The sequence below is a fragment of the Eulemur rufifrons genome, chromosome 24 (genome assembly GCF_041146395.1).
Source record: "Eulemur rufifrons isolate Redbay chromosome 24, OSU_ERuf_1, whole genome shotgun sequence".
NCBI lineage: Eukaryota > Metazoa > Chordata > Mammalia > Primates > Lemuridae > Eulemur > Eulemur rufifrons.
In genome coordinates, this window is record NC_091006.1 from 24,333,020 (window position 1) to 24,351,019 (window position 18,000).

General features: G+C 36.8%; 1 protein-coding gene across 2 annotated transcripts in view; it reads left to right on the forward strand.

Moving 5' to 3' along the window:
• The first annotated feature begins 279 nt into the window (after positions 1-279).
• The window catches only part of LOC138374769 (transmembrane protease serine 11A-like), a 47,976-nt gene continuing 30,255 nt past the window's right edge, over positions 280-18,000 (forward strand). Inside the window, exons 1-3 of one of the 2 annotated variants that reach the window (XM_069457890.1) lie at positions 280-290; positions 8,849-8,970; positions 10,370-10,497. In XM_069457890.1, coding sequence (XP_069313991.1) covers positions 280-290; positions 8,849-8,970; positions 10,370-10,497 — 261 coding nt within the window. The remainder of the gene's footprint in view (positions 291-8,848; positions 8,971-10,369; positions 10,498-18,000) is intronic. The other variant, XM_069457891.1, reaches the window with a different exon arrangement.

Sequence of the window (18,000 nt, forward strand, 5' to 3'; positions counted from 1 at the left end):
AATACCAAATATATATATATATATATATATATATATATATATATAGTTTTCTTGTTGGGACTGTACTGTCTCTGGCTGTTTTCTTCAAGCTATTCTATGGGTTGAGGCTTCTCTGTTCAGACTTGTCAAACTAGTTTCATTTCACTTCAACTACTTGTAATTTGTTTCCTTATTTCTTCTAGCCGTAGATTTCTACTGTATCTAGAGATGTCATACGGTTGTTTAGAAAGTTGACTTCAGTGGGTGCAGACCTACAAGACCATCTTCTTCCTCCTGCCCATGATGTATCGGTGAGTTCAGTTTTGTTTTGTACATGGCTTGTTTGCTGTGCTGTCAGTGGCCAGGTTCCGATGTGCCAGAGGAATGCTGGTGAGGTTCCATCTGCACTGGATCTTGTAAGATTTCTGGAATTATTATAGGATTCTGGATTAATTAATCTTTGTGTCTGAAATCAATGTTTTTGTATAAAAAATCATTGTTAGCATTACTTCATGTGGCCAAGTTCAACAGATAAGATTTTAGAAAAAGTTAATGAAAAACTATATTATACTATATCCTGATTGATTCTGATATTTTTGTGTGTGAGGAGGGTGTTCATTTGTTTTAAAACAAGCCTCCTTTCAGCAATCTAGTAACAGTTAGCTTCTGTAGTACTTTCCCTTTAGCTGTTCTTCCTTGTACCTTATGATCAGTTCTTGTGGACTAACAGAGGGGAGTAGCTGCAGAGACATCTGCCTTCATTGTCGAAGATCCAGGATTTCCTAAGGGGAGAATGAGGAAAAAGGAGCTCCAGATTGAGAAAATATGTCCATTCCCTAAAACTTCCTCCTGTTAAATTTTGAAGAAAAAGAAAAATATGAATTAAAATAGTGATTTTAAACAGCCATGATGATAATATTTCATCATTTATATTTAGATTTATGCCATTTTCAAAACATCTTTATGGATGTCATTTCATTTAATAGCCAAGACAGCCTTGTGAGCTTAGTAGAAAAAGTATTATTAACTCCCATTTTAAAGTAAGGAATCTTAGGAAAACAGAAGTTAGAGGACCTCTCCCCATCTACAGGGCTGTCAGATGCCAGAATCAGAGCTGTAAACTAGAGTCCTAAACTCTTAGAGTTCGGTCTTTCTTATTCGCTACTGCAGCCTGTCTACATGGCAAGGATACCACCCGGGGAATTTCAGAGATGAAAATTTGATACTAAATTGGCCACCAAGTTAGTGAACTTCGCTGGGCTTCCTTCCCCACTCCTAAAATACATTGCTGTGTCAGTCCTTCAGTGAGCACATAGTGATTGTCAGAGGGTCCCTTTGAGACTCTTAGAAAGGATCTATTATGCTTCATACATAATCAGCACTCCATAAATATTTGTTGAACAAATGAATGATCAAACAAATGTAAATAACTAGTATTAGTGTTTTCCTTATTTATTAAAATTCATTGAATATAAAAATGCATGTCCTGTGTTTATGGAAGTCATGATATCATAAAACAGGATTTCTAGCTTTTAATATTTCACATCCCCAAAATTATTCATGTAAAATATCATCTCATAATTACAGGCACCAAAAGTGCTCTTTTCTTATGAATATTTATGTGTTTATAAGAGTGTTTGCAGTTTAAGAGAAGTAAGTTACAAGAGTAACATTCGTGGTCAATGACATTGTTCTCGACACCCGTGACACATGTTGGTAAAGAAAGGAGACAGGGGGAAACACTGAATTCTTATGGCTTCTTTAACCTGAATGAATGGAATACCACTCCAGGATTTCAAGGATTTTCAAGAGACGGCAGGTCACACCAACAAGCAGGCTTAGGATTGAGGCAAAGCAGATGCTTAATAATTATTACGACTTCCTATGTCTCACCTACATGGGGGTTTTGTGGCCCTCTTCTCTATATTGCAGGGATTGTTCCGACTTGGGTGTGAATTTCTGTTTGAATTTGCCTTTAGGAATATCTATGTTCCTAGTCTTTTCTATACGTTTGTTAGTTGGATGATTCCTTCACTTGAAAATCTGAAATAACTTCATCTGAGATTGTTACCCTTTTCCCAGAAGTCTGGTCTCTCTTTCCATAGTTTTTATTTTAGGCATTGCTTAATAACTGCAAAAATTAGCCTCCTCTTATCACTTTTAGAGAAAAAAGTAGTCCTGTAGACTACTAATAATAGTAATACCTTTGCAAGTATTCACATTCCATATTTTAATTTCATTTCAGATAACTGTTTCAATCAACTTTTTAATTTGCCATGACCATGCCCTAATATATTCCAAAACTATCTCTCTCTCTCTTTTTTTTTTATTTCAGCTTATTATGGGGGGTACAAAAGTTCAGGTTACATACGTTGCCCATGTACCGCCTATCCCCCCAAGTCAGAGCTCCAGGCGTGTCCATTCCCCAGACAGTGTGCATTGCACTCATCATGTAGGCATACACCCATCCCCTCCCCCCACCCCCCAAAAACTATATCTTCAGTGATAAAACCAAAATGTCAAAGTAGAGCTTCTATATTTGTTACCGATTGCTAAACTTAGTATAAATTATCAGTTAAATATTACTTTTTGTTAGTTTTCATCAAACTCATAGTGCTTACTGTGTGCCATAGCTCATTTAGTTTTTTCAGCAATTCTATGACTTAGGTACTATTATCTCCATTTTGTAGATGAAGAAAGTAACTAGCCCAACATCACAAAGTAATGAGGGGGAGCTGGGCTTTGAACCTGAAAAATGGAGCCAGAGCCTGGGTTTAACTAATAGGATATCTTGCTTTTTCTTCTTTTTAAAACTTTCAAGAAAAAAATAACTTTTTTGGTTTTTTTAATTTAAAATTTGACTAAAACATTCACAGTGCTAGGCACTTCATAAAGTTCTATCTATAGTCAATGAACTGAAATATGTGTTCATTTCATTGAGATTTAAAGACTGATTTATAACATCCTCTTCTCCATTTTGCTTTCTTTCTTTTCCAATTGTTTGACATTTAGAGAATAATATTTAGTAGATAAAAGAGGAAGGATGGCAGGTCTGTGTATAAAGTGCTTGAAAACCAAGATTTTCAGAATTTATAATCAGATAAGTATGATTCCATAGTGGGCAGTGATTCATCTATACTGTAATAACAGCTGCATTTGTTGTTTATTTATTAAATATGAATCATTTTGCATACATTGTCTCATTTATTCTTTACAATCCTCATGAGTTGGGCCCTACGATTATCCCATATTACAGAGAAAAAAGTTGCCCTAGATCACAGAGTTACTGGAAATTAAACCGAAGCTATCCACACCTTCCTATCCCCAACACATTCATAGATATGTTTCTTAAGTATCTTGGGTAATGACAAGAAATTGACCTATTGGGAATAAAAAAATGATACAGGTAACATTAGAGTATATACTGCTAAAGGCTTTTACATCATTATTAGGGTAGCCTAGTTACAAACAAAACAAATAACTTTGAAGTCAGGCAGGTGAGGCCTACCCTTCCCTGAGCTCTATGACTTGTGTTGCTTCTCCTCTCTGAACCTCAGTTTCCTCATCAGTGAAATGGTAATGATAAAGCCTACCCCATCAAGCTGTGACAACAATTACATAAAATCATCTATAAATATGACAAATCCTGACCCAGTGTAGGACTTGATAGGTGCTAGAGTCCTTCACTTACTCACTTTTTAACTTCAAATCTCTGGGTAGTATTTATTATCATCATTTTATAGGTAAGAAGACAAAAATTCAGATAGACTTCATAAACCTCTCGAGAGGCATGTTTGGGTCACGAGCAAGGACTGAAGCCAAAGTCTGCTGACCCTGAAAGTTACTTCCATGTCTGCAGTACCAAGATGCCTACAGAAACTTGTTCCAGACAGATGAAGAATTAGAGGAATTTTTTAAAATCTTTAACTCTCATTTTTGTTAACTTACTGGGAATTTTTTATTTGTGGTATTTCATATAGTAACAGAAAAGTTTACAATACTATATTATTTTTAATCTCACAGCACAGATTACTGTACCATGAGTTGCATGAACATAGAAGCCATGTCGTATTCATCCCTGCCTCCCTAAGCCCAGCATGATGCCTAAAACACAGCAGAAGCTCATAAAAGTTGTGGAAAACAAAAATGGGTGGATGGGTGGACAGATGGAAAGATATTTAAATAGATAGATGGTTGGACAAATGGAAAGACAAAGAAAGGATAAGAAATATTGCAATGGCTGATAAAATCTTAGAGGTAGTTTCTTAGGACAATGTTTATGCTGTACAAGTATCTAACACAATCATTTGAATACAAACAATTTATTTTGTATACAGGAAGATCATACCAGCCTGGGCCTTAACCTCCAATCTATTCATACCTTTTAAACTTTTATGTTTTATACCTTTTTTGGTATTAATTTATGGGGTATGTGTACAATTTTGTTACACGCATAGATTGTGTAGTGGTCAAGTCAGGGCTTTTAGGATATTCATCACCTGAATAACCGACATTGTACCTATTGACTAATTTCTTATCATTCACCCCCTCTGCCCACTCCACCCTTCTGAGTCTCCATTGTATATCATTCCATTCTTTAAGTCCATGTGCACACATTTTTTAACACCCACTTATGAGTGAGAACATGTGATATTTGACTTTCTGTGCCTGGCTTGTTTCACTTAAGATAGTGACCTCCAGTTCCATTCATGTTGCTGTAAAAGAATTTCATTCTTTTTAATGGCTAAATTGTACTTCATTGTGCATATATACCACATTTTCTTTATGTATTTTTCTGTTAACGGACACTTAGGTTGATTCCATTTCTTTGCTATTGTGACTAGTGCTGTGATAAACATGCAAATGCAGTTATCTTTTTGATTTATAGCCAGTAGTGGGGTTGCTGGATTGAATGGTAGCTCTATTTTTAGTTCTTTGAAATATCTCCATACTGTTTTCCATAGAAGCTGAATTATTTACATTCCCACCAACAGTGCATAAGAGTTCCCTTTTCTCCACATCATCACCAGCATCTGTTTTTTGTCTTTTCAGTAATCGCCATTCTGACTTGGGTAAGATAATATCTCATTATAGTTTTAATATGAATTTCTCTGATGATTAGTAATGTTGAGCATTTTTTCATGTAACTATTGGCTCTTTGTATGTCTTTTTTCAAAAAATGTCTATTCATGTCCTTTGTCCACTTTTAATGGGATTATTTAGGTTTTTTGTTGTTGAGTTATTTGAGTTTCTTATAGATTTGGGATATTAGTTCCCTGCTGGATGAAAAGTTTGCAATTATTTTCTCTTGTTATACAGGTTGTCTCTTCACTCTGTTGATTATTTCTTTTGTTGTGCAGAAGCTTTTTAGTTTAATTTTCACCTATCTATTTTTGTTTTTGTTGCCTATGCTTTTGAAACCTTAGTCATGAATTCTTTGCCTAGACCAACGTTCAGAAGAAATTTTCCTAGGTTTTTTACTAGTACTTTTATAGTTTTGGGTCTTACATTTAAGTCTTTAATGCATCTTGCGTTAATTTTTGTGTAAGGTGAGGAATAGAGGTGCAGTTTCATTCTTCTGCATATGGCAATTCAACTTCCCCAGCATCATTTATTGAAAAGGTCATCCTTTCCCCAATGTATATTGTTCCCAGCTTTGTCAAAGATCAGTTGGCTGTAAATACATGGCTTTATTTCTGGGTTCTTTACTCTGTTCCACTGATTTATGTGTCTATTTTTATATCATTAATTACCATGCTGTTTTGGTTATTATAGCCTTGTAATATGATTTGAAATCAGGCAGCATGATGCCTCCAGCTTTATTCATTTTGCTCAGGATTATTTTGGCTATTAGGACTCTTTGGGTTCCAATGAATTTTAGAATTATTTTTGTCTAATTCTGTGAAAAATGGTGTTGGTATTTTGATAGGGATTACATTGAATCTGTAGATTGCTTTAGTCAGTGTGATCTTGTGTTACATCTTGTGTAATAATCACTTCTTCCTACTTTTGAATTTACTTTTGTTGATGGGGGATATTTTCCTGAAGATGTGAGTGTGAGGTTGGCTGCGTGGGGCCCTTTGGTTTTACTTCTGGATATTTAGACATCCAGATACAGAAGGCTCAGTGATTCCCAGGAAAATAGAATGCAAAAAGGACTTTAGCACAGTGCATGTAGTAGTGAATTGCCTGTATGATTTCTTTGGCTATAAACAGTGTTGGTGGTATCTGCATTTTCCTCAGTGTATTAGGGTGTGGTTATTGATGGAGGTTGTAGTGAAGTTGTTCTGGGGACTAGAATGCCAGATGGGCTCATCTTCAGGTTTTAGTGGTAGCAGTGGTGGGCTAAGCGTGTCTATCCTTATGCTCCAGGGTGGTGTTCACTGACACCTGTGCTGATGGTTCAAGAGCAGCCGAATCTTGGGTTTCTGGGTGGCTTTCTCAGAGGCTAGTTGTAGTAGGGGTGTACCAGGAAGGTGAGTGGACTCTTGAGAACCTGAGTGGCCAATGTGGGCTGGGAAATAGTGGTAGCACTAGTAAGATGTTCTTCTGGTTTCCCAGCACTGTGTGCTGTGTCAATAGTTGTTGCAATGGGCATCACTGATTTTATTAAGTATGTAATAATAATAACTACAACAAGAATAACAGCTCAGATTTGTATATTATTTACTATGCATAGGTCACTTTACATGTATTAATAAATTTCATCTCTATACAAATCCTATGAGGTATGTATTGATTTTATTTTCATTTTACAAATGGGAGAACTAAGACACAAAATGGCCAAATGCCTTGCCTCACATTGCAAAGCTAACAAGTGTCTGGGCTAGGACTTGAACTTACGTTGTATGAATCCAGAACTTGGGGTTTTATTATTAATGCTAAGCCACTCCCTACTGGAAGTCAATCCACTCATGTTGCATTACTTCAAACTAACATATAACTATGTTCTATCTCTAATCCAAAGTCTAAGTTCAACACTATTTAAGAAAGGCTTTTCACCTCTAAGATAGCACAATAGAACTCCATATTTTGCTGATATCTCCAGGTGAAAGGGAGTTAAATGCCAGTCATAGCTCAGGATACAGCTAGAGAAGGCACTTTTACTAAATGAGGCAGGGAGAAGCTAGAAGGGATAAGAACCTGACACTAATTTCATTGATTAGTGTCCGGTAGATGCTAGAGAAAAGACAGGGCTGTAAGAACTTGGCATGAATCCAGCCCAGCAGGCCAGAAGTGATGAACAGTGAGTAGCTGTGTGCCCATCAGGAAGTGGCAGAGATGACAGTGTCCCCCTGTGGAGACTCCAAGAATGGTCTTCTCAATTCCCTTCAACTCATTCTCCTCTTTCAGCCTCAACCTTCTCGATTATTCTCATTCCCCCCCCCCTTTTTTTTGTTTTGTTTTGGCCAGTTTGCCCAATTTATATGCCTGAGAGCGGGGAGAAGGCATTTTCCTAGATGAAGTGAAGTCTGGTCTTTTCTAGATTCCTGATTTTCTTTCTCCTAGTTCCCTGAACTCAGCCTGAATCTTTTCATCATGTTCTACAGAAAATGATTATTATCTTTCATTTGGACTCACAATAGCATTTAACTCAATATTGCCCCTCTCTCTTTGTCCTGCCCTCACTCCCATCCACAATGGGGAGTTAGATACAGAAGGAATAGGAGGCTGGGCATGGTGGCTCATGCCTGTAATCCTAGCACTCTGAGAGGCTGAGGCGGGAGGATCGCTCAAGGTCAGGAGTTCGAGACCAGCCTGAGCAAGAGTGAGACCCTGTCTCTACTAAAAATAGAAAGAAATTATCTGGGCAACTAAAAATATACACATAGAAAAAATTAGCCGGGCATCGTGGCACATGCTTGTAGTCCCAGCTACTTGGGAGGCTGAGGCAGTAAGATTGCTTGAGTCTAGGATTTGAGGTTGCTGTGAGCTAGGCTGATGCCATGGCACTCTAGCCCAGGCAACAGAGCCAGACTCTGTCTCAAAAAAAACAAAAAAAAAAAAAAAATTTTTTTTACACAGCAATGGAAAATTAATACACCTGTGTTTGTTTTATAGGTGCAAGTAAAGCAGGAAAAAAATGCATGAGCAAACTGGTGCACCTCTACTTACAAAATGTCTAGACTCCAAAAGTCTTTACTAAGTGTATTTCTTTTCAAATCTGAAGTGATATTATGCAAATGACTAACAGAATGGGAAGGCAATGATACATTTTTGTTTTCATGTATTGTGTATACATATCCATAAAAGGTGATACTAAGTTGAAAGTTTATTTATATAGGATTAAGTAGCTTCAGCTTCAACCCATGGTTCCTGCCACTTTTGTAATTTGATGTTGTGGACCTGCTGTATCGCCCAATGATATTTTCAAAAGGAGAAACACTCTTAACTGACAACTTATCTCTGCAGTCTGTTGGTCACCATTTGCCCCTAGATGTTCACTGCTCCTTCTGTAGGATTTGAAGATGTGACTGCCATGGCACTTGCACAGTATGTCAATGGCTATCGAACCATTCTTCTGCTATGTAAACTCTAAAAGGAGAGACGGATAAAAGAGATAAGTGCTGGAGAAAGGGAGAATGGTACTTTTTTAAGCATGTGTGCTTTGGACTACACTGCTAAGGAAAGTCAGGCCTGACCACCATAGAGAGGCCACCAGATGCCTCTAGAAACAGAAACTAGGAGCAACATTATGATTCCAAGATCCTGATCTTTTAACACCTTCCAGCAGGCCAAGATGACCTGGAACAAAATTGACTTCTTGCTGGGAAAGGCAGGCTAGAGCAACTTGAACGCTTCCGAGAAGAACCAGAAAACTTGTAATCATTATAATGTAAGAGTAACAAGCGGGCTTTCCTTGTTGCAGAGCAGTAGGATTTGGCAGCCGAAGCAGAGATCTGAAGGCATGGATGATTGCTGTTCTCGTTGTGTTATCAGTGACAGTGGTGGCGGTGACCATCGGTCTTCTGGCTCACTTCTTAGTCTCTCGTAAGTAAAATTAGGGATTTTGCTGGGTTTGATTTCATTTTTCTGCAAAGCTTTATTTGCATACATGTAAATATAATTGCATCTTAAAAATGTGTAAATTGGCCGGGCTTGGTGGCTCACGCCTGTAATCCTAGCACTCTGGGAGGCCGAGGTGGGCGGATCGTTTGAGCTCAGGAGTTCGAGACCAGCCTGAGCAAGAGCGAGACCCCATCTCTACTAAAAAAAAAAAAAAAATAGAAAGAAATTATATGGACAGCTAAAAATATATATAGAAAAAATTAGCCGGGCATGGTGGTGCATGCCTGTAGTCCCAGCGACTCGGGAGGCTGAGACAGGAGGATCCCTTGAGCTCAGGAGTTTGAGGTTGCTGTGAGCTAGGCTGACGCCACGGCACTCACTCTAGTCTGGGCAACAGAGTGAGACTCTGTCTCAAAAAAAAAAAAAAAAAAAAAAAATGTGTAAATTGATCTGTAAATGTCCATATTCAGAATATGTTTTAATGTATTTGGTCATTTCACCAACAAATAATTACTAAGTGACTATTACATGTGAGTACTTTTCTGGGTAGTCAGGATATGATATAGCATTAAGCAAAGTAAACAGATTTCTTATTTCCTGAGAGCTCCCAATCCAGTATTTTTTTGAGAATCTACACAAAAAGATCAAAAACAGTAATTGTCTTAAATTTACTAGTAGTCATAGTAAAGAACTCTCATTATTAATTATATAGTAAAATTAAAGACTATGATAAATTAGTTATTTAATTATTAAAGTTGATTCTTTTACTTATGACTATCATTTTCTGTCCACCAACATTTCTAGGGCAAAGGAAGAGCACATGTCTAATGAAATAATGAATTTCAAAATTATTGATAAACTACAAGTATTTATAAGTACACAATATTATCACTTATTTTCAGGAAAAAAATTTACTCTTTCCAAAACAATATTCAGGGATTATATTTTTATTGACTAATATATTTACAATCACACAAATAATTTATTTCTGAATTCTCCTTTTTCATATTGCATCTGTCTCTGCATAGAGTACAAATCATTTACATTTTTTTGACAGATCTCCAAAATGTCACTCTTACCTAGCTGCTCTGTAAAACGGTGGTGATGCCAATCTTAGAGAGCTGGTGTGAGGGTCAAATGAGTTAATACCTGTAAAGTGCACCAAACAGTGCCTGCCACATAGTAGGCATTCAATAGATGTTAGCTACTGCTATTAACATACTATAAAACATTGTCATTTTATTATTTTTTAATGAAACTCAATTAGAAAGAATCTCAGTGATATATTCAAAACTTTATATTAGCCATACTATAGTTGAGTCTGAAATCCTAAAATCTTTGCCCAAATCACTTAACTTCCTACTTTTTGTTTTCATCACAGGCCCAACTATGGAGTACTACCATGGCACCTTTAAAATTTCAGATCTACGAGTCAATAACAATTCTGGACAAAGAAGCACATACCAACTTATGGACTTACGGGAAATTAGTGAAAATTTGGTAAGTTGGGTAAAATTATTTTTATCACAGAATAATGCAGGTGGAAGGGATTTTATAGATCATTTCTCTCATTTCTAAAAACATGACTTTCAGACCACCTGCATTAGAATCATCTTGCAGATTCCTAGGCTCCATCCCAGACCTGGTTAATCAATGTCCAATGGGATGGAGAGGTGAGGAGAGAGGAGTCAGGGAATCTGCCTGTCCAACAAATTGGTGTTTCTGATACACCACACTTTTTAACTCCACAAACCCATTTAGAGATGAGAGCACTGAGGCCAAGATATCCTAGTCCATTGCTCCCCAATTCCACCACGATATTTCCCCGATGATAGAAAAGCCTAACCATACCCAAACTTGTTATTTATAAGACTACATGTTTTTTGATAAGATCACATGTTAAGATTTTGAGTATTTTTTTTTTTTTTTTTTTTTTTTTTTTTTTTTTTTTTTTTTTTTTTTTGAGACAGAGTCTCACTCTGTTGCCCAGCCTAGAGTGAGTGCCGTGGCGTCAGCCTAGCTCACAGCAACCTCAAACTCCTGAGCTCAAGGGATCCTCCTGTCTCAGCCTCCCGAGTAGCTGGGACTACAGGCATGTGCCACCATGCCCGGCTAATTTTTTCTATATATATTTTTAGCTGTCCATATAATTTCTTTCTATTTTTAGTAGAGGTGGGGTCTCGCTCTTGCTCAGGCTGGTCTCGAACTCCTGAGCTCAAACGATCCGCCCACCTCAGCCTCCCAGAGTGCTAGGATTACAGGCGTGAGCCACCGCGCCCGGCCGAGTATTTTTTAAATATATGAGAAAATAAAAGAAAACCAAAAATGTTCACTTTATCTTGCAAATGTACTAATTAAAAAAAAACAAACCATAGACTTATGTAATATTCAAGTTAAATGCTAACAATTTTGTGAAAGCCAAATACAAGACTACCCCCAAAGGGGAAAAAGCACACTCAGTTATATAATAATTCTGCTCAGGATGCCCATAAACGCTCATTCCAAAACTAAATTCAGATTAATTTCCCTGATGAGGAAGCACAGAAGCACAGAATTATTTTAAAAGAGAGGAAATGACAAGCATATTGGTTTGTTTTAGTCAAAAACATTTTATTTTTCAAAATATTTTCTTTCTCAAAGCGATTATCATTTTTTCATGTCACCATCCTTGTCTATAGTGTACTCAATTGCAACATATTTACAATGACATCATAGATGGAGTTTATAATCTATATTTTCAGTTAACATTAAGTACATACAGATTTTCTATCTTATGGTCTCATCCTCCCCAACCAATAATTAATGTTTACAAACTGATATACATCCTTCCGTTCTCTTAGAGCATCATAGAAAAGAGCATTTGCAATCGATGCTTGAGTAATGCCAGAATGAACCTGGAGCCGACATATACATACCCCAATACCTCTTTTACTCCTCTAACACCAAGTGACTCCATATGACCTCCTCATTGTAAAACAAAACAAAACAAAAAGAAACAAAACCAAAAAAGCAACAACAACAAAACTAAATCTGCCTTAAAAAGATAAATAAATTCCTCAAACAATGGAAAATGTTATAATTTACTGGGAACGTTTGAAATCTGTTTCATTTATGTTGTACAGCCAACATTATTGGTGTTTTTGTGCTAAATGAACTAAGAAATTCTGTCTTACTGAAGTAAATGGACAGGAATGTAGTAGGTCTTAAAATAAGTGAGAGAAATGCAAAGGTGCATGTGTAACAGAAACTGTTTAAAAGGGGACATTTAAGTTTTCGTTAAGCATGGGTTTCCAGGACTGCAAGAACCTCAGGTACAAAGGCTGAGTTAAGTAATGACACATTATTATCATGGGTATATGCAAGGCCTTTCTCTGGTTGTCATTGTTTATTTTTTTTTAATTTTTAGTTATTATTGGTACATCATAGTTGCATATCATTGTTTATTTATCCTCCTTCATCCCCATAACGTAAGCCCATACTCCCCTCCCCCACAGGCAGCCATTCTGTGTTTCATGTGCATTCTCCATGCAAGCACTTCTGGAAGCAGAATCACTGGGCAACTGAGTGTTCATATGCTTGATGTGACTAAGTGGTGCGGGACTGCTCCTCACAATGGCTGAATCAGTGTGCATTCCCATCTGCAGTGCGTGTGGGTTCCATGTCCCCACATCTTTGCCAACACTTGGTGTCTTAGTCTGTATGGGCAGCTATAACAAAAATACCATAGACTGGGTGGCTTAAATAACAGACATTCATTTTATACAGTTCTGAAGGCTAGGGAGTCCCAGATCAAGGTGATTAAGGCACTAGCAGATTCAGTATCTAGTGAGGGCTTGCTTCCTGGTCTGTAGATCATCTTCTTGCTGTGTCTTCATGTGGTGGAAGTTATAAGAAAATTTTTTTCATGAGGACACTAATCCCTTTACCGATGGCTCCACCCTCATGACCTAATTACCTCCTAAAGACCTCATCTCCTACTACCTTCACCTTGGGGGTTAGGATCTTAAATATGAATTTTGGGGAAACACAAACATTCAGTGCACATCACTTGGGAATATTTGGATTTCTAATTTTTGCTAGCCTAATAAGCATAAAGTACCATTTTACTTGTGATTTAATTTGCATTTTTCTAATTACTAATGAATTTGAACATCATTACATATACTTATTAGCTTTTGGACTTTTCATTCCTATAAATTGCCTATACATATTCTTTGCCTGTTTTTCTATTAGAATTGCTTTTTTTATTTGTATTGCTTTAATACAAATTTGTACTAAAGCAATACAAATAATACTTTGTTTTTAACTAATACAAAGTAATACTTTGCTATATTTTCTAGATATTACTAGTGTGTTGGTTGTAAACATTACACTTATCTACTCTGTCTTCTATTAACATTGACCATTGTTCTTTATGAAATGGAAATATATAATTTTGAAGTAATCATATTTGTCAATTTTCTTTGCCTTATGATTGTGTTTTGAAGGCATTTTTTGAAGAAGTCCTTCTGCCTTTCTAAGTCATAAAAATATTTTACTATATTTTCTTTTGTTAAATTTATAGTTTTATCTTTTACATTAGGTCTTTAGTACATCTGGAGTCCACCTTTGAATGTGATATTAAGTAGGGGTTTGGTTTTTATACCCCACATAATGTGTCAGTTTTCAAATATAACCAACTAAACGATCTAAGCTTTTTTCAGTGTATACTATAATTGATTATTGGGTGCACTGCATTTCTCAGCACCTGGGTCTTGCAGAAGAGGAAACATGATCTGTCTCCTCAAATTGTTTCCAGTTTCTTTGGACAGATGTGAGTAACACACATGAAAATGAACAGCATGATGTGATATAATTGAAGACTAAAATTGCATGATGAGGACAGTAAGTGCAGAAGATTTTCAAAGAAAAGAAAGATCAACAAGGGTTCCCATGGTCAGGAAAGACTGTATTATTTTACCTCTGTTTAAATAAGACAGGTGGTTTTCTCCCCGCATCCCCTCCACCAAGTTAGCTTTAGAAGAATTACAGGAAGGGTTTATGCCTCATCCTGAGCCACTCCTGTTTATTGTTGCTAAATCCCAATGAATAAAACCAGATTCTTTCTCTGTCCTATATGGGTGCTAATTAGATACCCAAGAAAGACAGGTTGCAGGTCCTGTTCTTCATCATATTGGGCTTTACTGATTCAAATGCAAATGGAGATGCAAAAGTAAAATGAGTTCCTGCTCAGATACTGCTAAAATCCATCCCAGTTCCCTTAGATAGTAGGACAGACATATCTCATCTCCCATATCATCCTTCAGAGAAGACTCCAGTAACCAGACACCTGTAATTCATGATACTCGCACATAAGCCCATCACTTTCATTATTATGCAAATTTTACAAGTTTGAATAGAGGCACTGACTGAGGGAGTTATTCACTTAGAGAATATATTTCAGAAATAACAAAATATTTTAAGATCATTACAAATGTGAAAGTTATAAACTTATAATACTATAACAATAGTAATTGCTAACATATATTGAATGCCAAGCACCACACCAAACACCTTCTATGTATTGTTTTTATTAATCCTCAATTACAACCTTATGAGGTTGGTACAATTACTCTTCCAGTTTTACAGATGAGAAAGGTTACCGAAAGGTTAATTTGCTCAAGGTCATACAGCCAGTAACCGATGCAGTCAGGATTTGAAAGCAAGCATTCCGATTTGAGATTCCATGTAATTAATAAATTTCTACCCTCATGATGCTTGTCATCCAAAGGAATCATCTGTGTAATTTTATCTACCATCCCACAAAATACCAAAAGTTAAGTATTTATCCTTGGTACATTATTTTCTTTCAGTTATACTACTAACATGAACCAGTGACCACCATCTCTATTAAGGATGACAACAGTGGGAAGTTTACTTAGGGTTTTCTCCCTCCCAAGAAGCACTGCTCTTATGCCCAAGGCAGTTTTTTTTTTTTTTTTTTTTTTTTTTTTGTGACAGAGTCTCACTCTGTTACCCTGGCTAGAGTGTCCTGGTGTCAGCCTAGCTCACAGCAACCTCAAACTCCTGGGCTCAAGCAATCCTCCTGCCTCAGCCTCCTGAGTAACTGGGACTACAAGCATGTGCCACCATGCCCAGCTAATTTCTTTCTATTTTTTTTAGTAGAGATGGGGTCTCTCTCTTGCTCAGGCTGGTCTCCAACTCCTGAGCTCAAATGATCCACCTGCCTCGGCCTCCCAGAGTGCTAAAATTACAGGCGTGAGCCACCACGCCTAGCCAAGGCAGTTTTAAATTTTATCTTCTTTGTACTCAGAAACATCGGAAATAGGGCCCAAAATGACCCTCAAAATATCCTCAGGACTATAGGTCTAGAGTTGCAGAGACATAGAACTTGGAAACAGAAAAAGACACAAAGGAATAAATGTAGTTTATGAACACTCTGTAAAGGAATTAGAAGGCAAAGATCAGAGAATTGGCTCTGATAGACACTGCCGCAGGAAGTTCTGCTAAGAAAAAGCAACTGAGTCAAGGTGAACTTAAACTTAGCGAAGGTGCTAAAGACTATCTGAAATTTGGAATCGCACAAGGAAAGAGAAGTAAAAGATGTTCAGTACTTGGAGTTAGACTATGTCTAGAGAGAAGTAATTGGATTTTTTAAAAAAATTAAGCAGAGACTAGCAAGAAATTTCATGTTCAGAAGCTAGAAAAATTGGATGTATCATGTGGCTGTGTTCTTACTAGAGATCTCAGATTTACCTTCCTCCTATAATTGAAGATTAGGCCTGACTGAAAGATGTGTATCACTACCTCTACCTTCAATGTGTTTAATTAATTAGCATCCTAACAGAAAAAGCTACCTGTTGTATATTGTATGCCTAATCCGAAATGTAACACTGCAAGGAAGGCATTATGATCCCCTCTGTATGGATAAGAGAACGAAGTTTCTGAAGTTAAGGTCTATAGCTAGTGCATGATAGATGAGTGATTTGAAGTTGTGTAGGTAACTCCAAAGATATTCTCTTTCCACTAAATTGTTCTGCTTGTCAGGAAAGGACTTAGCTAAGATAGGAGATAAAATTATTAAAATCTATGTCAATTCTTCTCCCATTTAATTTTTTAAATCCATAAAGATTATGAATCCTGCATTCTGTGCTAGATCACTTTTTCTTAACCAATACGTTGGGTTTACTCAGTATATAAAGATGTCCTCATCCACATTTCCTCATTTTCCTGTATCAGTTTTTGATAAGCAAAGCAAGAGTAGAAGCAACTATGACAGAGAGAGAAGGAAGTTGATTGATATATTTATATATGTATGTCTAGTTTAAATAATCCATAGTTAGAGGAAAAATATGGATGGAAATGCTTTTTGCGGGAAGTTTTTGAGAAAGAAAGCAGTATGAGCTCTCTGTAAACTTCCTGATGAAGTTGTAAAGACAGCATAGTATTCACTCTGCCAGCTAATCTATTTAGATTATCATTCATCATTCATCAAATATAGCACTACATTAAGTATTATAGGAAAGGCTAAGAGAAATGATTCTCTTCTCTCTCTCTCTCTCTCTCTTCCCCTTTCTGTCTCTCTCTCATAGAGTAATCAAATTTAGAGATTTAAAACCCACACACTTGGAGAGGATAAGAATCTTCTATTTTTAGTACAACTTTAAACAGATTAGATATTATAACCTCTTCTAAAAAGATAACTCAGAGATCTCGGTTTTGTAGAAAGTTAATAGTTTGTCCTTTATAATCTTTAATTGTAAACTTTTAAATTATGCAAATTTATTTTGCCTCTTAATCAGAAATATAAACCAAATTAGGATAAGGCTATTCAATATATTGCTACATGTTATATGTGATTAGTCACAGATACCTGCCTGTTTCCTTCTGATATTCCACAAAGACACATCGAGGAAGGACTAGCACAATCAAATAAATGACTGATAACATCACAAAATCTAAGACCCCATTCAGTGATCTCATTGTTTCCTGGTTCGGGGTAATCAGAAAGTCATACTTTCATGGTGATCTTCCCACACACCCAAAGACGTCGTATAACACTAGATCCAACTGCCTTCTCCAAGAGACACGGCGCTAGGCACAAAGCTGCGGGAGCCACACCTGATCCCCTGAAGCCCAACACGCCTCAAAATCTCGTGAGCATCACTCAGTGCTCAGGTTGGCCATGCTTTATCCAGGCTTGAGAGAATGGTTTGCAACTGATTTCTTGAAACAAAAACAAATCTAGAATTTTAAATAGATATACTAACGACTTCAAAGGATTGCTACAGAACTAAGAGTATGGTCCTTATTTTTAGAGGGCAAAGAAAACAGGCTGCCTTTGGAGCAGAGTGCAATAGGTGTTTTTTAATTGATATAAATGGTTGTACATATTTTGGAGGTATATGTGATATTTTGATGTCTGTATACGATGTGTAGTGATCAAATCAGGGTAATCAGGATATCCATCATCTCACACATTTATCTTTTTCTTTGAGTTGGGAACACTGCAATTCTTCTCTTCTAGCTATTTGAAATAGGCAATAAATTATTGTTAACTATAATTTGTCTATTGTACTATCAAATACTAAAACATATTCCTTTTCTCTAACTGTATTTTTGTACCCCTTAACCAACTTTTCTTCATTCCCGTCTCCCCAGTTTCTGATGCACTTACACACACTGCTCACTGTCCATCAGTGAGTAGAACCTCTCAGTGAGAACCTACCTATGGCTCACCCCAAGGTCGGCACTGTGAGGGCATTGACAGGTGCTGAAGCGAAGCTGTATAGCCATGATTTCAATCCTGGCTCTGTGGCTCACTGCTGTGTCACCCTGGGCAAGTCACTTCCCATCTATATAATGTGGAGAATAATAGTTCTCACCTCAGAGGGTTGATGTGAAAAGCAAATGAGTGCAAATATAATGGAGTTTGGGTTTCATGCACAGTTGGCAGCCAACAATGATAACTATTCCTACAATTGTAACTCCTATAGTCTCACTATGGAGGAG